This window comes from Strix aluco, chromosome 2 (assembly GCF_031877795.1).
Source record: "Strix aluco isolate bStrAlu1 chromosome 2, bStrAlu1.hap1, whole genome shotgun sequence".
In the NCBI taxonomy this organism is placed as follows: Eukaryota; Metazoa; Chordata; class Aves; order Strigiformes; family Strigidae; genus Strix; species Strix aluco.
Window position 1 is genome coordinate 107,098,870 of NC_133932.1, and position 17,884 is coordinate 107,116,753.

Below are 17,884 nucleotides of genomic sequence, written 5' to 3' on the forward strand. Positions count from 1 at the left end.
ATCAGAGAAGTTAAAATATTGTACCCTTAATTATTGAATTTCCTCAAATGAGTAAAATTAATAAAAACAAAAATAAAAATCTTCTGCGGTGTTTTTATGCTTGTGGAAGAATGAATTAGACTCTGGGCTTCCGCATCCACTATAAATCTCCTAAAAGCCATCTGCAGAAACTAATTGTTTTCTAGCCAACAGAGCAGTAAGGTTCTGAAAAGCTTCTTCATAAAAATAATAAAAGGAGACATGCATCTGAGATAACTATTGATCAGTATATGAAAGAACTTTTCATCACCTATGACTGCAAAAGGTTTTGTTGGATTGCATTAGTAGTCCCTTTTAGGTTTATGCTTCAAATCTGTAAATGTCAATGATGCTTTTTTAGCCATAAAGTCATCAGTTTGCCTTTTGGTTCCCACACTGAATGTGTGATACCAGGAACTGGACCATCTGTAACATGCAGTGTATTTAACAAGAAGGTCACTGACAACAAATCCCGTTTTTGACAAATATAGATAGCTTGTTATTGACAGTTTTCAGTTATACTAGCATTTAAAAAAGGTCTCTAACACTGTGAAAGATGCTTCATTAAAGGTCGTGACATGCAAGTTTTATTTGGAAAGTCCAGGAGCACCGAGTTTCCGCACTGCTAAAAATTTGAAATGTGCTAAACCAACTCTGATCTTGAGAGGATGTCTAATGATATATAGATTCTTTCCATCCACACTTGGGCTTTTCTCTGAATTTTCCAAAACCGATGCCGTTTAAAACAGTTCAAGTGAAGGCTTGTTCACCAGCCATGATTTGGGCTGTAGTAACTTGTTTTCCATAAAGCCACGGAACTGTCACTAGATGGCAGTAAGCCTTTGATCACCAGCGTAAAGTGGAAAGTGTGTCATTAACTCTCCCTGCATTAAGTAGAACCCCTTACAAGTTATGCTGACAGCACCGTACTCGTTACTTAGAATCTTCTTATAATGGCTTCGTTCTGGACCTAGACACCTAAAGCCCCCTGAAATTGGTGAGAATCTGATAATTTTCATCAGAGGATTTGTATCTGGTCACTGATATAGAAAGCAGTAGGTAACGTGTGTGTAAGTGCTAGTTCAGAGCATAATGAGACTGAATCATGTGTTTTCATTTTAGTTTTTTCCTCTGTCTTTATGCTTTTTCTTGTTACTAGTAGAGTTTTGGCAGAAGTGATTTTACCAAAACCTTCTAGAAAGTAGATTAAAGAAAAATGCATCTTTACACTACTACCATTGTAATGATTGAACATAGTTTTCTTCTTTCTACACTTATGAGTGATACGAGCCAAACTGAGGTTAAATAGCACAGAAATTTAAAGCAAACACCACACCCCCCCCCCCCCCCCCCCAAACCACAATGAAAAAAATCAGAAAGTAACAATACCACTGGAAGAATCAAACTTTCTTAGATGTTAGGAGAGAAATTAATACACTAACCTTTCTACAAGATTAGAAACTTAGTGCTATTGCTTCATACAGAACTTGAAATATGTTTAAAAAAAGCCAGGCTACACTGGTACTTATGGCCATACTGGATATATTATTAGTTCTGTATGTATGTGCAAATAATAAAGGCAAAACAATACATGATACCCCTAAAAATTGAAAATGTGGGCTGTTCAGATGCTTGCTAATGCACGTACCTTCTTGTCCTGTATGACAAGAAGGTATGTCCTGTATACTGTTCTCATTTTTCCAACTGTAGATATTTTGGTCAATTCCTGGATAATATATGCTATTTGAGAAGAGGCCATGTTATGTTATCTTAAAATAATGATCTTTCTGAAAGTCATGAAAAATGTTTGTCATCAGGGTTTCAGTTCTAGAAGAGAAACTGAGAAATGCTTTCTTCAGAGAGATACACAGTCACCCTAACAAGGCATTTAACTTTGGAATTAACAACAGGATTCTATGCACTTGCTTTAATAATATTTCTAATTCTTTAAATTATTACAGCTTTTCTGAAGTACTGTCGCTACTTCTGTTAGCTTTAGTAGTTTTCTGTGTTAAGATATTGGATATGAATCAATGCATATTACTTGTGGTTTTGAGTCTGGTTTTAGCAAGAAAATTGTGGGTATTAAGTAGAGATACAAGTAGTTTTGATGTCAGTGTTTTTTGGTTTTTTCTTTACTCTGTATCTGTAAAATAATGTGAATAAGATCATACATGGAGGCATACTTCAGTATATCCAAGTTCATAGAATCACTTTGGGTTGAAAGGGACCTTTAAAGGTCATCTAGTCTAGCCCCCTGCCGTGAGCAGGGACATCAACTAGATCAGGTTGCTCAGAGCCCCATCCACCCTGACCTTGAATGTTTCCAGGGATTGGGCATCTCCCACCTCTCTGGGCAACCTGTGCCAGTGTTTCACCACCCTCATTGTAAAAAAAATTTCTTGCTTATACCTAGTCTAGATCTACCCTCTTTTAGTTTAAAACCATTACCCCTTGTCCTATCTCAATAGACCCAGCTAAAATGTCTGTCCCTGTCTTTCTTACAAACCCCCTTTAAGTACTGAAATGCTGCAATAAGGTCTCCCCGGAGCCTTCTCTTCTCCAGGCTGAACAGCCCCAACTTTCTCAGCGTGTCCTCATGGGAGAGGTGCTCCAGCCTTCTGATAATTTTTGTGTCCCTCCTCTGGACCTGCTCGAGCAGGTCCATGTCTTTCCTGTGATGAGGGCTCCAGGGCTGGACACAGTACCCCGGGTGGGGTCTCACAAGAGCTGAATAGAGGGGCAGAATCACCTCCCTCGACCTGCTGGCCACACTTCTTTTGATGCAGCCCAGGTTATGGTTGGCTTTCTGGGCTGCAAGTGCACATTGCTGGCTCATGTCCAGCTTTTCGTCCACCAGTGCTCCCAAGTTCTCCACAGGGCTGCTCTCAATCCCTTCATCCCCCGTCCTGTATTGATACCAGGGGTTGCCCCGAATCAGGTGCAGGACCTTGCACTTGGCCTTGTTGAGCCTCATGAGGTTCACATGGGCCCACTTCTTGAGCTTGTCCAGGTCTCTCTGGATGACATCCCATCCCTCAGGCATGTCAACCACACCACTCAGCTTGGAGTCATCTGCGAACTTGCTGAGGGTGCCCTCGATCCTACTATCTCTGTAATTGTTGAAGATATTAAATAGTACTGGTCTCAAGTTAATAAAGTGTTATTCATATTTTTTATCTACTTTTTGTCTAGACAATAAAGAATTTTTGTTCTGCTTCTTAAGAAGATTGGGTTTGTATTTCTTGGAAACACTGAAAAATTTCTTTAATGTCTACATCCTTTTTCCCACCCATGATACTTCAAAAGTTAAAATTTTATATTTGAGATCATCTAACCTAGCTATGGATACAGCAGGTAGAATAAGGATTACAGAATTGTAGTTTTTCTATTGGAAATATAAGGAAGTGGAGTTAAAGTAAGAATTTAAGTTTTAATGTGACTTGGGGTCAGATCCAGGGAGGGAGAAGATTCTGTATTCTCATGCATTGCCAGGAGGAATGTTGACAGCTCTGCCTATGAAAAATGTGGGATTTTCAAAGCATCTGTGTTAAAAAGGCTGTGTTTTTCTTGTGACTCATGTATTTTAATGCATCTTTCTTACTACACTTGTGAACAGGTGACTTAAAATATAAAAGCTGTCTTCATTCGCCAGTCTTTTGTATTATTTTTGTACAAATGCCAAAGTGTTTTTTTGTTAGGGAGTTGCTTGATTTAACTGAATATTTTCACATACAAGGATTGCAATTCTACCATTTTATTGCTTTTAAAAGTTCTTGTTAGTGTTTATTACTTCATTTACGTTCTTTTGGTTGTTTACTTATGGATTGTAATCATTCTGATAATTAGAAGATTAGATGAATTAGGTTATTAAAATTCACAATGGTTAACACAGTATAACAGTTTTTCCCAGCAGGTTGTTTGATAGCTGAGTTAAGAACTAAAATAATAATTTCTTTGTTTGTAGAATTATTGTTCAGTTTCTGGAAACTGTCAAGCCAACCTTAACGTTTATTATGCATTTTATTGTTTTTTTTCCAGAGCTGCAATGAATAACATTCAGCAATTGATTATGATTTTAAACTCAGCAACTGATAAACCATCAGATACTCTCATCATGTATTTTAATGTAAGTGCCTGGAAGGAAGATTTGTGAAAGGTTGTGATAGTTCCACTCAAGTGAAATGTACACATAGAGATCTGACGCACATGGTTTGGGAACTTCTTTATGAACAACCATTTTTGAAGAAGTACATTTTAATTGGGACAGTTTAAATGTAATTAATCATTTCAGAAAGCACTTCTATCTAACTGATGTGTACTGTAACCTTATAACTTCTTAAATCTTTTTGTTACTGCACGAAATATTAAGGTTTATTTATGTATGTATCAGATGGAAAAAGAAGGAGATATAAAAGGGAGACAAAGAAGAGAAGGAGGATGTACTCACAGAGGATCTCTTGTGTCCACACTGAGCAACTTAATCATATTTCTGACTTTTAAGACATTAACATTGATGGTGCTACTCGCATATTAGTTGGGTTAGTTGCAGCTAGTTGCATGTGAGACATGAAGTTCTAGTTACTGGAAATTGTTGAACATATACAACGATTCTATCTTTTATAAATATTCCACTTCTATTTACGCTAATGAGCTGTTTGAGAGATGTTACAAAGTGAAGCAGGACTTCTGTGATTAAATCATTAAAATGTTTTTGAAGTAAAATGTACTTTCCTTCTCTTGCCCTCCTTCCTGTACTTTATTAGAATTGCACAGTGAACCCTAAGGATAGTATCCTGAAAAGAGTGGAAAGTCTTGGCCACATCTTCAAAAATAAATTTGCTGAAGCAGTTGGACAGGGATGTGCTGAAATTGGTTCACAGGTAACTAACATTTTGGTTGAGTATTACTTATTTGAACTCTGTTGGTACTAGCTAACGTGAGACTTGACATTGACTGTCCTCCTTCAGTGCAGATCAGTAATGGTAAAAAGTAACAATATTCTTTTCAGTGTGAGGAATGGACATGTATTTTTTTTCTAAAGGTCTGTAAAGATAGGATTCAAGAAATTATTAATATATAAGGAGCAATAGGAACTTGGTGGAAATATGCTGGAAATACTTTCATGAAGAATAGGAAAATTGCTGGGCAAAATACGTTCAGTGAAACATAAATTTGTATTCATTAAGGCAACAGCCTAAAATGGCACAATGTGACTCACTTCCTTATAAAATCAGTAGGCCAGCTGTGCTTTCTACAAGGATTTTGGAAAGCAAGTCCAACCAAGTTTGTACTCAACAGTCTCCTGTCTGTCAACACTGGTTTTTTATCCTGTTAGCTGTGAATCAACATAAACTTGATTAATCAGTCTTCATGTGGTTGCAGTAGGCACAAACCATAGTAGCCTTTGAGGCCTCTCCAGTACTATTGGCAAATGGAGCTGGGGACAATTTGCTGTGGCTTTTCCAAAACACAGAATGTCCTGAATCATTAAAACATGAGAGTCTGCCTGTTGTAGTCTGTTAAAACTTCTTGTAATATTCTTGAATTTCTTTTTTGACAGAGATACAAGCTTGGAGTACGTCTATATTACAGAGTGATGGAATCTATGCTGAAGTCGGTAAGTTTAGTACTGGTAGCTTAGTACTGGCATTGCATTTACAAATACTAAGAATGTTCACAAGTTTGGTTTGATTTATATATTTCAGGAGGAAGAGCGCCTCTCCGTGCAGAATTTCAGGTATGTGCCCCTAACTTGTTATTGAAGTCTGCTAGTTTAGTGTTGGGACATGTATTAATAACTTTCTTTTTCCTTAGCAAACTTCTGAATGATAACATCTTCCACACATCTCTTCTGGCATGTGCTGTTGAGGTTGTCATGGCTACATATGGCAGTAAGTTGAATCTAAAGTGCTGAATAGCATTGTTATTTATTGATAATTATTGCCCTTTGTTCTAATAGGCAAAATACAGTAAATAGCAAAAAAAAAAAAAGTGGTCACTGAAACTTCTGTACTAGCAATAGTTCAATAAATACAAAAAGGAAAAAATGTCAGAAGTGAAGGGACGTAGTACTCTTGATAATATTAGTCCATCTTCCCTGCAGGAAATGCTTCACAAAGTGATGGTACCAGTGCTGAAACAGACTTGTCTTTCCCATGGATTCTCAATGTATTTGATTTAAAAGCTTTTGACTTCTACAAGGTGATTGAAAGCTTTATTAAAGCGGAGCCAAGCCTAACAAGGGAAATGATAAAGCATCTAGAACGCTGTGAGCATCGAATTATGGAGTCTCTTGCTTGGCAATCTGTAAGTAATGCTTTAAAGTAGTATTTGTCCTTGTATAATGTGCATATCTACAAAAAGGAAATCACACCCAACACTGTAAAGTAAGTTGTGGTCTTGCTGAGATTTATTTCCAGCAAAATAAATTACAAGAGCAAAACAAGATTAGTTTTGGCATGTCTTCAGGCTTTGAAAAAAGGGGTATATAAGAAGAAGAAGTTGACATATCTCTGCTGATTTACGTGATTGAAAGCCAACATAATTTTACTAGTCTGGCGTGAATCATAAGGGTAATACCCTTAAATGGTATTTTGGTGCCAAAGACAAGGCAATAAATTCTATGTTTTTGTTTGTAAGTTAATTTTTATCCAGTTGGTATTCCCACTTGGCAATAGGGCCTTGGTTCTGTGCATCTGATATATTTGTTAATAGTACTTAAAGTGTTGATTCACATTATCCTTTGTGCTTCACTCATTTGGGTATTTTTGGATGCCATTAAAATGCTGGGAGATTGAGTTGTTTTTTTAGGCTGGATTTCAGTAAATCAAACATTTTCTTGTGTGTTACTTATAAACCAAAAATACGCTATTAATGCCACAAAACAGGACACTATAAAGACTGGTAATTTTGACCAGAGAGACATATACCAACCGTTTAAGAACCCATCCCATATCTTACAGTTCTGGGATGTTTAAAAAATATGGTATGCCATAGCTAATGGGATAGTTTAATCATGAAGTAGGTTTTCTCTTCAGAGTAATCTGTGTTTGGTTTGTGTATGACTTCAGAGTGAAAAGTTAACAGTTTTCTTGTACGGGTGGTACTTTACCAGGCTGTGGGGATACACCGCTTTATTCAAGAAGCATTGTTGTGCCTGAGCAGTGAGAGCCCCATCCATGTTCAGGTTTTTCTAGCTCAGGAGGAGCATGCTGGCCCCAGGGTTGTATGGAAACAATTGCCATGCTTCAAGCTGAATCCAGTGGAACACCTTGTACCACCCAGCCCCTGCCACTTGATTTTCCTTGCTGGCAAAGTCAGTGGACACATTTAGCTCCCTGAATATGCCCTGTTATGAAGGTGACCTTTCCGCTGGGGAGCCAAGACTTCTGTATTCAGCTCTATGCTCATCACCACAATACTACGTGCCCCAGATTTCTGGTGCAGTGCTATAGCTGCTGTACCAGAGTGTAAGTTTTTCCCTCTGTAATGCTTTTGGGTGTATGTTTGGTGTCTTGAGAAATGCACATGGTCTCTCTGTTGCTGTATGAATTTCTTTGTGGTTTTGCCGGTCTTCGAATAAGACTGCCTGAAAGCACTTGAGGCTGAGAGCCTCTTACCAGAGCCTACAGAAAGAGGGAAAATGAGGTGCTATTTCAAGAGGCAGGCAGTATTTTAAGAAGCTTATAGGCATATAGAAGGTGCTTGTTTGAGAATTGTAACATTCAGAGGACAAAAGGCAGAGGTGGAGATACCCAAGGTTGACTCTACAAGCAAAAAGTGGCTCCTGCTACCTTCTGCAAACTGGCTTGAAGTCAGCTTACTGGTCAGCAATAAGACGTCTACCAGTTTTCTACCCAGTAATTCAAGCACCACGTGCAGATAATCTGATTTGGACTTGGCCTTTCAGACTGGGAAATGCAAAGCAATGTGTTTTCAAAAATTATGGGTGTAGTTGCAGGCTTTTGTGAAACAAATTATAATGTCAACAGTAAGCACAGGATTATTTTCTGAGTGCTCTGTTTGAATGTATTTTCATGTATTGCATCTATCTTCTTGAGTTGCTAGAGTTATATGGTTGGTACTGTTTTGGGGTGGCTTATATAGCTGATTTGAGTGTTAATAGAATAGTTGAGTTGGAAGGGACCTACAACGATCATCTAGTGCCAGTAAGATATGTGGAGTGGGCACAGTGGAGGGGCTAAAAAGAAATGTGCAGTGCATATATCCAAGGGCCCCTCTACTTCATTGTCTTGCATGTCACATCTCACCTGGATATCCCCAAGCGCAGGACAGTGTACAGTCTCCTGTTGTCACTCGAGGGCACAGCAGGGTTCCTTCAAAAGCTGAGGGAAGCTGTAGCAGCCAGCTACAGGCAGTTGGAGCCTGTGTGCAGGCATTCTGTGATTCTGTACTGGCCTCCATTGCCTCCTCCAGCTGCCCATAAGGGAAAGGCTGTGAGTTGTAGGCAGTGGACTGCATAGTGATGGCTCAAGAGATTGAGAAGTAGTGAAATGTTATCTATGCTGAAATGTCTTGCTGAGTCTCTGGGTCACTGCAGTGGACCTGAAGCCTGTACATTGTAAGGCTGCACATAGAAATCTAAAGCCATGAGTTCTCTAGTGCAAAAAATCGACCCATGTCTCACAAATAATGGCTGATCTAATCTGAAAAGTATAACTTATTAGCAACAGGAGAAAATGCTTCTGTGGCTGACTTGCAAGGCTGTTGAAGTCGCGTGTCCCCGAAAGGTTCAGCTGGTGAATAAAGGAGTGATTTACCATATTCTTCTGCAGTTCATTATGTGGATACTGTCTCCATGCAATGGTGTACAATGTTTACAAAGTGTCTCCTTAATTAGTAATTCCCTCAAGAAAGGGTAGGCAATTAGAAAAGTGTAGTTCATAGCATCTCTTATCTCCAAGCACTTGATAAAGGAGGAGAGAAAAGCCAGAAGACTTTGCTTAGTCATAAAAAATATCTCACTATAAGTGATTGCTTTAGGTTAATTGTAAACAAATTACCTTATAATCCAAAAAGAGATGGAATCTCAAGAAGGTTCAAGTTTCTTAATATGTTTTTAAGCATACGTTAAAATGAAGAAAAATTAAGAAAAGCATGGAATGAGTAAAACTTATGCAAAAAAATTCTAGCTTGGTAAATAAGAATAGAAACATTTGAAAAATATTAATTTAGAAACATATGCATAATGCAAGTCTGACTTCCCCCAATTATTTGCCATGTATTTTTGTTTAGTTCTTACCTTCCACCACAGGTAGTACATTTTGTTACAAGGCTTGTCTACTCTTTGGATAGTCAGGTCTGTGTTTATGCAGTCTTTCCTCATTCTCCTGACTGCTTTAGAAAGTAGGACTTCAATATGAGTTTTAAAGGGGCAGAGCAACTGAATACAGAATAGCTTGAATTTATTGTAGTTTTACTTGTCACAGAGCTTTTGTAAGGAAAAACGCCTTGCATAGTTTCTCTGAAGAAAAAATCTTAAGTGCATCTGACCTTTATCTGACTTTGGAAGCTGTATCAAATGAATGTGAAGGATTCTGTTTCTGAAGATAATATATCACTTCTTTGCTAGTCATTGTGAATATGTTTATTACTTTTGCATAGCAAGCTGATTTAGTCATATGTACTTTAGGAAAGAGATGAAACTTTTCTAGGTCATCCTTTCTTTTAATAGGTCATCCTTTCTTTTAATAAAAAAGCATAGCCAGACAAAATAAAGGGTGGAAAAAAGTTGAAGGTTCTCCTCAATAGTTCTTAATTTTGAAAAGGGGCAAGTGTCCATGCTGACTAAATAATGTGGAAAGTACTTCCTTTTTCTTAAATCTTTATTGAACCTTGAAGGGAGAAGCCTCGTTTATCCACTCAAGTATGATTTACCAGTGAGATTATGATGCTTCCAGATGCAGATTATGTGGAGATCAGTTTAGAATATGTTAATAATGCTGCATAATTTTTATCGGTAAAATAGAAATATACTGTACAATATTATTTCTTTACGGTAGTACATGTGTGCTTTGTTTCACTACAGTATTTTGGGCACTAATTTCGTAACTTTAAATCAAGGGAACTGAAATTACTTTAGACTTTAAAATAAAGGTGCCTATAGCCTTTGCTTCATTTTTATCATATTTATAGAAATATAATTTAAGCCCTGGCATAGTTAAAATCCCTTTCCTGTGAAAGGGATAGCTTGTTACCTGCCAGTCAGGGAGTTCATGCTCAGATTTTTCCATAATGCTGTCAAATTGATCTCTCTTGTGGCCAGTCAAAAAAGTAATTGTTTTGAATATCTTATATTAAGGTTGTGCAAACAAATTCCAGAATCTCTGGTTTTCCCTTAGAGAAAGCCCCGTCAACTGCCTTGTCACATATTTGGCTAAAGTGTTGCTGCTTGCTGCAGTACATTAGGAAGAAACAAGGAAGAGCAGGTTTTCAGTGCAAGCAAATCAAGTACAAAGTCTGTCAATTTTCACAGTCTATTTTAAGTGTGAAATATCTATGATATCTGAAATGCATTTGGTTCTAGGAACAGGGTTACTTAGGTCTGGGGCTTTTTTTGCTGTGTCATTCAAGAAAGTAAACACCTATGGAGTATCCATCTTTGTTACCTGTATCTGCAAAGCAATCCAGTTGTATTTCCCTGCCTCTCAGCTTGCACTCTACTCGTAATCGGTGAATGGGGAGAAACAAGCAAGGTGTTAGATTTTTGTCATACCGCTGCTTAGAGAATGTGCTTCCTGCAAATGCCTTTTCACATACAGAAAGTGAAGAGCGTGGAGTGTACACATGTTCCAAATTGTCACGTTTGGCATACTTAAAATACTTTTGACCATGCTACAAAATACTTTTTCTGCAAGCCAGCCTTTGGTGGGCCTGAGATGAGATGCATGAAGGCCTTCTGCTCTGTCAGGCTTCAGCTGCCCACTACTGGGGTAGTGAAAGGATCTTGTTTTCTTCTGCACTGGAGGTGCAGACCAACCGCAACCTTGTGCCAGCCCAGTAAGGCGGGTTAGGGAAGGAAGCACAGCCACGCTTTCCTGGTTAGCTCTACAGAAGGTAGAATGTTCTGTTGTTAACTCATCCACATGAGTACTAGGAGTCCAACGGGTATTCCTTGTAGGACTGCAGTTTTAAAAGGTTATGTGGTAGCTTTTGATATTAACAGGGGTGAGGGGCAGCCACGTTGCTTTCTACGACCCCACAACAGCCCAGAACAGAATGGGAAGGTGCACTGTGGCAGGCTAGAGGGAGTTCATTTGCAGTCTGATTTGGTCTGCTAGCTTCAACTGTGTTGTTGATGTATGTTTGTGTGTGGGACGAACAGAAGTTGAACCAAAGCAGTGCATTGCACTACAGCTGTTGACACTGTAGCATTTGACTGTATTGCTCTTTAACACTTACTGTCCTAATTAGTGTTTGTAGTTTTCAAAAGAAGGAACACCACTATTGATATGTGCTGCGATTTAGAGTTGTGGTGTGGTTTGGAGTTTTAATGACTGATGCAAGATAAAGATGTCTCTACAAGGTTACTTCTCATAAAATATCACCAGAAGTAGGGAAGTGTGCTTTGCTTTATTTATAACTTCTTCCATGTAGCATCACCTGAACTGTGCTCCATAATGCTTCTCCTTTATCAGCTCCTTCTCTTGGTTTCTATTGTCAATTTAACATTTGCAATGAAATCTACAGTACTGTTTTATCACCTATTGTTGATTTAACATAACTCAATGTTTGCAATAAGTATTTGACAACTAACTATGTAGTTAATGTTTATACTCAGATACCTCATCCCATACCAAAGTCTCCTGTTGGTTTTAAATTATGCAGCTCATTGTGGCAGAAATGCCTTCTTGAGGAAAACCATGTATTTCCAAAGAATATATATTATTGCATTAATATGACAGACTCACTGAGCTGGAATGATAGCAGACCTACTTTGATTGTTCAGTAAGGAGAAAAATATTAAGTGGGTCCGCGTAAGATTTGCTTAAAAAGTGTTAGACAAATCCAGGTCAGGGTAAAACTGTAGGAAGTTACAGGTAAGCAAGTACTCCATAGCACTTTGGTATAGTACCAGCTTAATGTACACCCGCCTAGTCTTTGATTGTCCAAGGACACAGTTACTGTGAAGCTCACTGTACTTGAGCGCTTAGTGCCTGTTTCCTTGGATGTAGTGTACAATTTCAAATTAGGTTTCTGTGCTCCTTGTAAGGAGGAATTGAGCCATCTAAGAATGGGAGTTAGTATATTTTCTTGTGGTATGTATCCTTCTCAGTGGTGTTTTCTGTTAGGTTTATGTCTGAAGTCCTACACCCCTTTGGAGGTAGGTGTCTACAAGCAGTTTGAAGTCCTCTCTTTGATTTTGATGTCTTAAATCATTCCTTTTAAAACTGGAATAAGTAGGAAAGCTCATACTGTCAACATTTTATACAATAGGTTACTGGACAAATCATTTACTGTTGTATTAGAAGAATGCCTTTAAAACCTTGTTGATAGGCAGCCAAGTAAGGCCAGGCATCAAGGACCAGGTATTAGGGCTGTGTCTGTACTACTGGCCTCAAAGGGACAATAGTTCAGGCTTGAGTATCGCCCCACAGTCATCAGTGGTGTTTCATTGGCAACGTGTTCCCTGGCATGTTTTCTCATTTGTCAGCACTCCTCTGGACAATGCCTAGGCAAGATTTGGGGCATGGTGCAGCTCAGGGACTATTTTCAGCTGCTGGTATGGATTGGAAGTGGAGAAAGTTTAGCTGTGTGAGTGCAAGCTGTGGTTTGCCACTTGCCCTCAAGGCCTTAGGACAGGCCGTGGCTCGTTGTGTTACCGACTACAGACGTAGTCATGGGCTCAACCACATGAGTGACTTCAGCGCTGGCAAATGAATCACGTGTTCTCTTACTCTCTCCTCTGGGCTCCAGGAGTCTCTCCTCTAGGCTCCAAGAGGCGTACATGTTTCTGCACAGCAGCTGGTTTCTCTTAGGAAAGCTAGCGTTTGTCAGACATACTCCTTTCATGCCTACTATATTTCGCCTTTCCTTAGATACAGGAGTACCTAATTTGTGAATGAGGGACAGCCTTAGGCACAAAAAAATCCTCGGCTTATCCAGAATGACAACATTCGCTCACTGGAAGGATATGAACCACCTAGGGAACTTCACTGATGTGAAGACAGGCACCTCAAGAACTGCAGGCATCAGATTGCTCTTGTAGACATAACCCATCTCCTGTGATTGTCTGGATTTTAGGCACCCTGTCTCAGGAGGTTGCTATGGACAATTATTTCAAATGTGGAATTTTATAGGGTTTTTCTTAGAGGGGAAGAAGTGTGCTAAAGGTCACCAAATTATGCCATTTCACGTGCTTACCATGCTCTTTTCGAAAAAGTTACGTTATAAGGGTGCTGCTTTAACCTTAAAAAAGGAACTGAAAATTGATTTGAGGTTTTCTGTTTGTACGTACTAAATATATTTTTGCTTGCATCATGAGTGTGTTCTAGAAGCATGTGCGATGAGAGAGAGGTCACTGCCACCACTGCTGCTTGGCGTGATAATGCTAAAGGATCATACTGGTTCTGCTGTATGTGCTTTTTTTTTTTTTAAGGTAATGAATTAGCTCTGACACTTCAGTTGTCACAGCTGTGGCTGGAAAGCCTTCTATGATTTTGCCTTTATCATACAAGGTACGTTCTTAGAAGTCTGTAGGATGGTTGCTTTCTGGGCATTTGTAAATATACCATATAATATCATATAAATATATATATGTTTATATGCTTTTTTAGTTTGAGCACATATATACACACATACTTTTTAATAAATGCGTAAATAAAATATGTAAGAGTGTTTCTCCCATGCCTTTCTAGTACTCCAGAAGAGTTTCCTTTTATAGAAATTGTGCTGTGCTTTTTGAGGCTTGAAACTTTTATCTGCCTGAGCAGCTGAAGGCAAATTGAAAAACCAGGAAGAATACCAAATGATAGTCTTCACTGTCTGCACCATCACTTTGAAAATCTTCCCTGCCACTCCTATTTATCGTGAAGATGACTCAAGCTGTTATTCATGCTTGGGTGTTACCATCCGAGCAAATCCTTCAGGCTACTGGAAGAGTAACCAGAACACATAGAGTCAAGGTCCTGTGTTTCCTGCTTTTTTCTGTGTTAGCAATGTGTTCACTTCTTGGTAGACGCTCAACAAATGTACAAAACACCCACTAGGGTTGTAAGATATTGGTTACGTTAGCACAGAATTAATGGATTTATCTGTGGCAGGTATACCAAGTCAGCCCAACCTTTAAGATGCTGTTTTGATTCAAGTACAAACATGACCAAAGGGATTACCTAAGAGACAGCAACTATGTGAGTTTTCATTCTGTGAAACATTGATGCCATGCTTGATTAAGGATTTACGTTTTTCTCCTTCATCTACTGCTTTAAAGTATAGAGTTTCTCTTATTAGAGGAATATGAGTCCTACATTGTTAAGACTTCTGTAACTTAGGTATTTAGGCTCCCTCTGTATTTGTGACAGAGCTGCCCTTCCAGAAAGCAATTCATTCTATTTGTCTTAAACAGGTATTTTATAATGGAATTATTCACTTTCTGAAGGTACCTCTTTCCACTGAGTGTAGAGAAAATCTGTCTCAATGACAAACCTAAACTAGATGTAAAATGTTTGTCTGTTAAGGTTAGTAGAAGTGAATCATATGCTTAATATTAGTTTTCATAACTGTGTTTGCCCCTTCCTTTCAGCATTATGGGGACATTAGCATGAGGTAGGTATTTAATTATGCCTAGTTTTGGTTTAGGTGGCTACTTGTGCTATATATCTCACCTATAGTCACAGCTGCAGTTTCTGTTCATGTGGAGGGTGTCTGCTGTTAGCAGTGTGGCTACAGAAGCAGAGGATATGTCATAATCTCTCTGGCTATAGATTTACAGCTGTGATAGGGTTTTATAGCCTGTGCTCAGTGGAACTTGCAGCTCTGTTGGTGAAGTATGAAGGTATCTTGCCTGTGTTTTTATGCTGGTTCCAAGTACAGAGTTAGTTAACCAAGTAACACTTGGTAACACGATATACTATTTTTTTAGGTTTTTTTTTCCTTAAGGTTGCCCTGATTATTAGTAACATTTTAACAAAAAATGGTGAAATAGTTTTCTGGGAATCCTTGCTTTTCAAGGTTTTTTTTATATTGTCCAATTTTTTGCTGATCATACCATGGCTGTGGGACTTTCATTTGAGTCCTACTCTGTTGTTTGAACTTCAGCTTTTCATCCTGCAGCATTGCAATATCTGCATTGCAAGTACTTTGAAGAAATGTTTAAAGGTTGCCCATGAGAAAAAATATATTAGAATTCAGAGAGATATTCTTGCAGTTCTTTAATTTTGTAAAATCTTGCTGAGTTCGGGCAAATTTGATGCGATTGTCTCCTTAAATACAAAAGTAGATAATGGTTGGGTTAAATTCTGAGGCCATATCCCTGCTGCTACTTCCTTGGATGAGATTATGCTCTGTAACTTCGTAGTTTTCTAAATCTTTGTAGTGAAACAAAACTGGTGAAATGGGTAGAGTGAAGTTTTGTTTTGTTTTGGGGTTTTTTTGGTGGTTTTGGTCTTGCTTATTTTTATCTGAGCCACAGTCCTGAATAACTGTCAGAAGCTTGTATTGCACTTTCTAGCCTTATTGCTGTGTTATTTGAGCCATTCCATAGCTAATTTTTCTACGGAAGATAGAATTATCTTCTGTTAGGAAGCAAAGTTGGTGCCAAACAAACATTCTAACATGGAGGTTCTTTTCAGCTATATGCTCAATTTTCAAGCTCTTAAGGAGGTAACAGTATCTTGTCAAACTCAAACTGCCAAATTACATGTCATTGGTTGTGGGTATTTGTCTCTGCTTGCTACATTTTCTTTAAGTTATTGCATGCATAAATGTATAGGTTTTGGGGGGGGGTTGTTGTGGTGGTTTTTTTTTTTTTGTAGGCCAAATAAGTGCTTTTGTGCCTTTTTTTATACTGTATAAATGTATGGTATTTCAGTTATACAGTTGTATCACTGAGAGTATGCCTTACTTTCCAGTAATAAAAAGTCCATGTCAGGGATGAGGATACCCCTGTTTACAACTGTTGAGTAGGCATAGTGTTCACTGTCCTTCAGAAAGGTAATCCCTCTAGGTTTTGTTCAAGCTCTTCATTTGGGTTGGGTTTGCTTGTCAGAATGGGTTAGTTGCGGGCTGGTAAGTGCCTATGGTACAACTGAGTGCTGTGCCACTAACCTCTGGACCTGTGTGCATGGTGTTCTCCTGAACCCCTAAACAGAGACTTCAGGCTTGCCCAGTTAGACTGTACCTAGTCTGAACTTGGCTTGGGTAAGTACCTGAACTGTCATCACCCTGTCCTTCCCGTTCAGAAGTTAGCCTGCCCAGAACAGAGCTTGTGCTTGGCATGCTCTGTCTGCGCCTGTTGCACCTTCCAGCGGCTCAGAGGAACTCGCAGATCTTATCTGGACAGAAATAGCTGCTGGTTGGGGTTTTTTTGCGCTTACCCGCCCACAGGAACATGTGAAACACAATGTGAGTATGCAGTACATATAGTAAAGTTTCTTTCACATGTTAAAAAATGTTAAATAACTTCAGTAAACAAATAGACCAAGAGTTTTCAGATTTGGTTTCATTAATGAAAGATATTTTTGTTAGGTCTGAAAAGGCAGGTATTTTGGTACTTGCTTCACCATCTGTGTTGTCTGGTTTTTTTGCATTGTTTTGCTATATACTTAACAAATATCTCCATTAAGAAATATCTGCAATGCTGTGGGTCGTTTTTTCATTACTTCATAAAAGCATCAAAGTTTTATTATAGGTGTCTCCAACTTTAATCAAGTTCTTGATGCTGTGATGAATAGTAAATTTTTTGTTATCCTGTATCGCTCCTTAGTGACCAGGAGTGTCGTCAGGTTTTTTACATTGAGTTGCTTTTAGAAAGTGCTTACCAGGACAAACTTCCAAAAATGAGTAGATCTAATGTTGCATAATTTTACAGAAGGTTGAAGGCTTGCAACTACTGTGTACAATTTACTTCCTTTCATAAAGCATCAATTTTTGCAGAATTCATCTGAAAAGCAGAAGAGTTAACATAGCCACAGTTGTTTTCATGTGAGATAGACTTAATATTATTCCCAAGATAATGGCATTAATTTCGAGTGCCTCCTGTTACTAACATTGCTATTTAAGAATTTTTTTCTTTAAGGCAGCAAATCACTGTTTAAAAAAGGTGGAGTTAGAGCAAATCTTAAAGCTATTTGTGTGGAAAAGTATTCTTTTATCTCTTCATAAAGAGGTAGGAACTTCTTGTTAGAGGCTTGCCTTTATCATTGCTTATGGTTTGATTTTCATGTTTAAACTGTAGAAAACTTACTCCTTCTTAGTGCAGGACAGCATTTAGTTTTGTAATAACTAGAGTGGACAGACTGTTAAATAGTAAAAATAATTTTAAATCTAAATTGTCAGTTCTGGAATTTTTAGTTTTCCAACAAAATGGCAAGTTTCGTAGAAGATCAAATGATGTGTGCAGCATTCTTTTTGCTTGTTTTAATTCTGTGGTAAGTTAAGTTTCCTTACAGGGAAAAATTGGGCTTGCTTTATAAGCAGTTGTATAACAGGAACTGGATGGAGAGAGGTGATAAATATGAAAGGCTTCAGTGTCAAAGCAGAATTAGAGGATTAGAACAAACTTCTTCATCCAACTTCTTGCAGAAGTATTAGACTCTGCAAGTGTGGCTTTCTGAATTTGCATTCATCTTTAATGAGCTCTATTGAGTACATTCTGAAAACGTGCTAATTCAGTGATTGTCAGTTG

At 38.3% G+C, this 17,884-nt stretch overlaps 1 protein-coding gene across 3 annotated transcripts in view; it reads left to right on the forward strand.

The window, feature by feature from the left end:
- The window catches only part of RB1 (RB transcriptional corepressor 1), an 82,929-nt gene that overhangs the window by 26,018 nt on the left and 39,027 nt on the right, over window positions 1-17,884 (forward strand). For all 3 annotated transcript variants that reach the window (XM_074815684.1, XM_074815685.1, XM_074815686.1), the window contains 6 exons: window positions 4,060-4,147; window positions 4,785-4,901; window positions 5,582-5,638; window positions 5,727-5,758; window positions 5,836-5,912; window positions 6,125-6,327. In XM_074815684.1, the coding sequence (XP_074671785.1) occupies window positions 4,060-4,147; window positions 4,785-4,901; window positions 5,582-5,638; window positions 5,727-5,758; window positions 5,836-5,912; window positions 6,125-6,327 (574 nt within the window). The remainder of the gene's footprint in view (window positions 1-4,059; window positions 4,148-4,784; window positions 4,902-5,581; window positions 5,639-5,726; window positions 5,759-5,835; window positions 5,913-6,124; window positions 6,328-17,884) is intronic.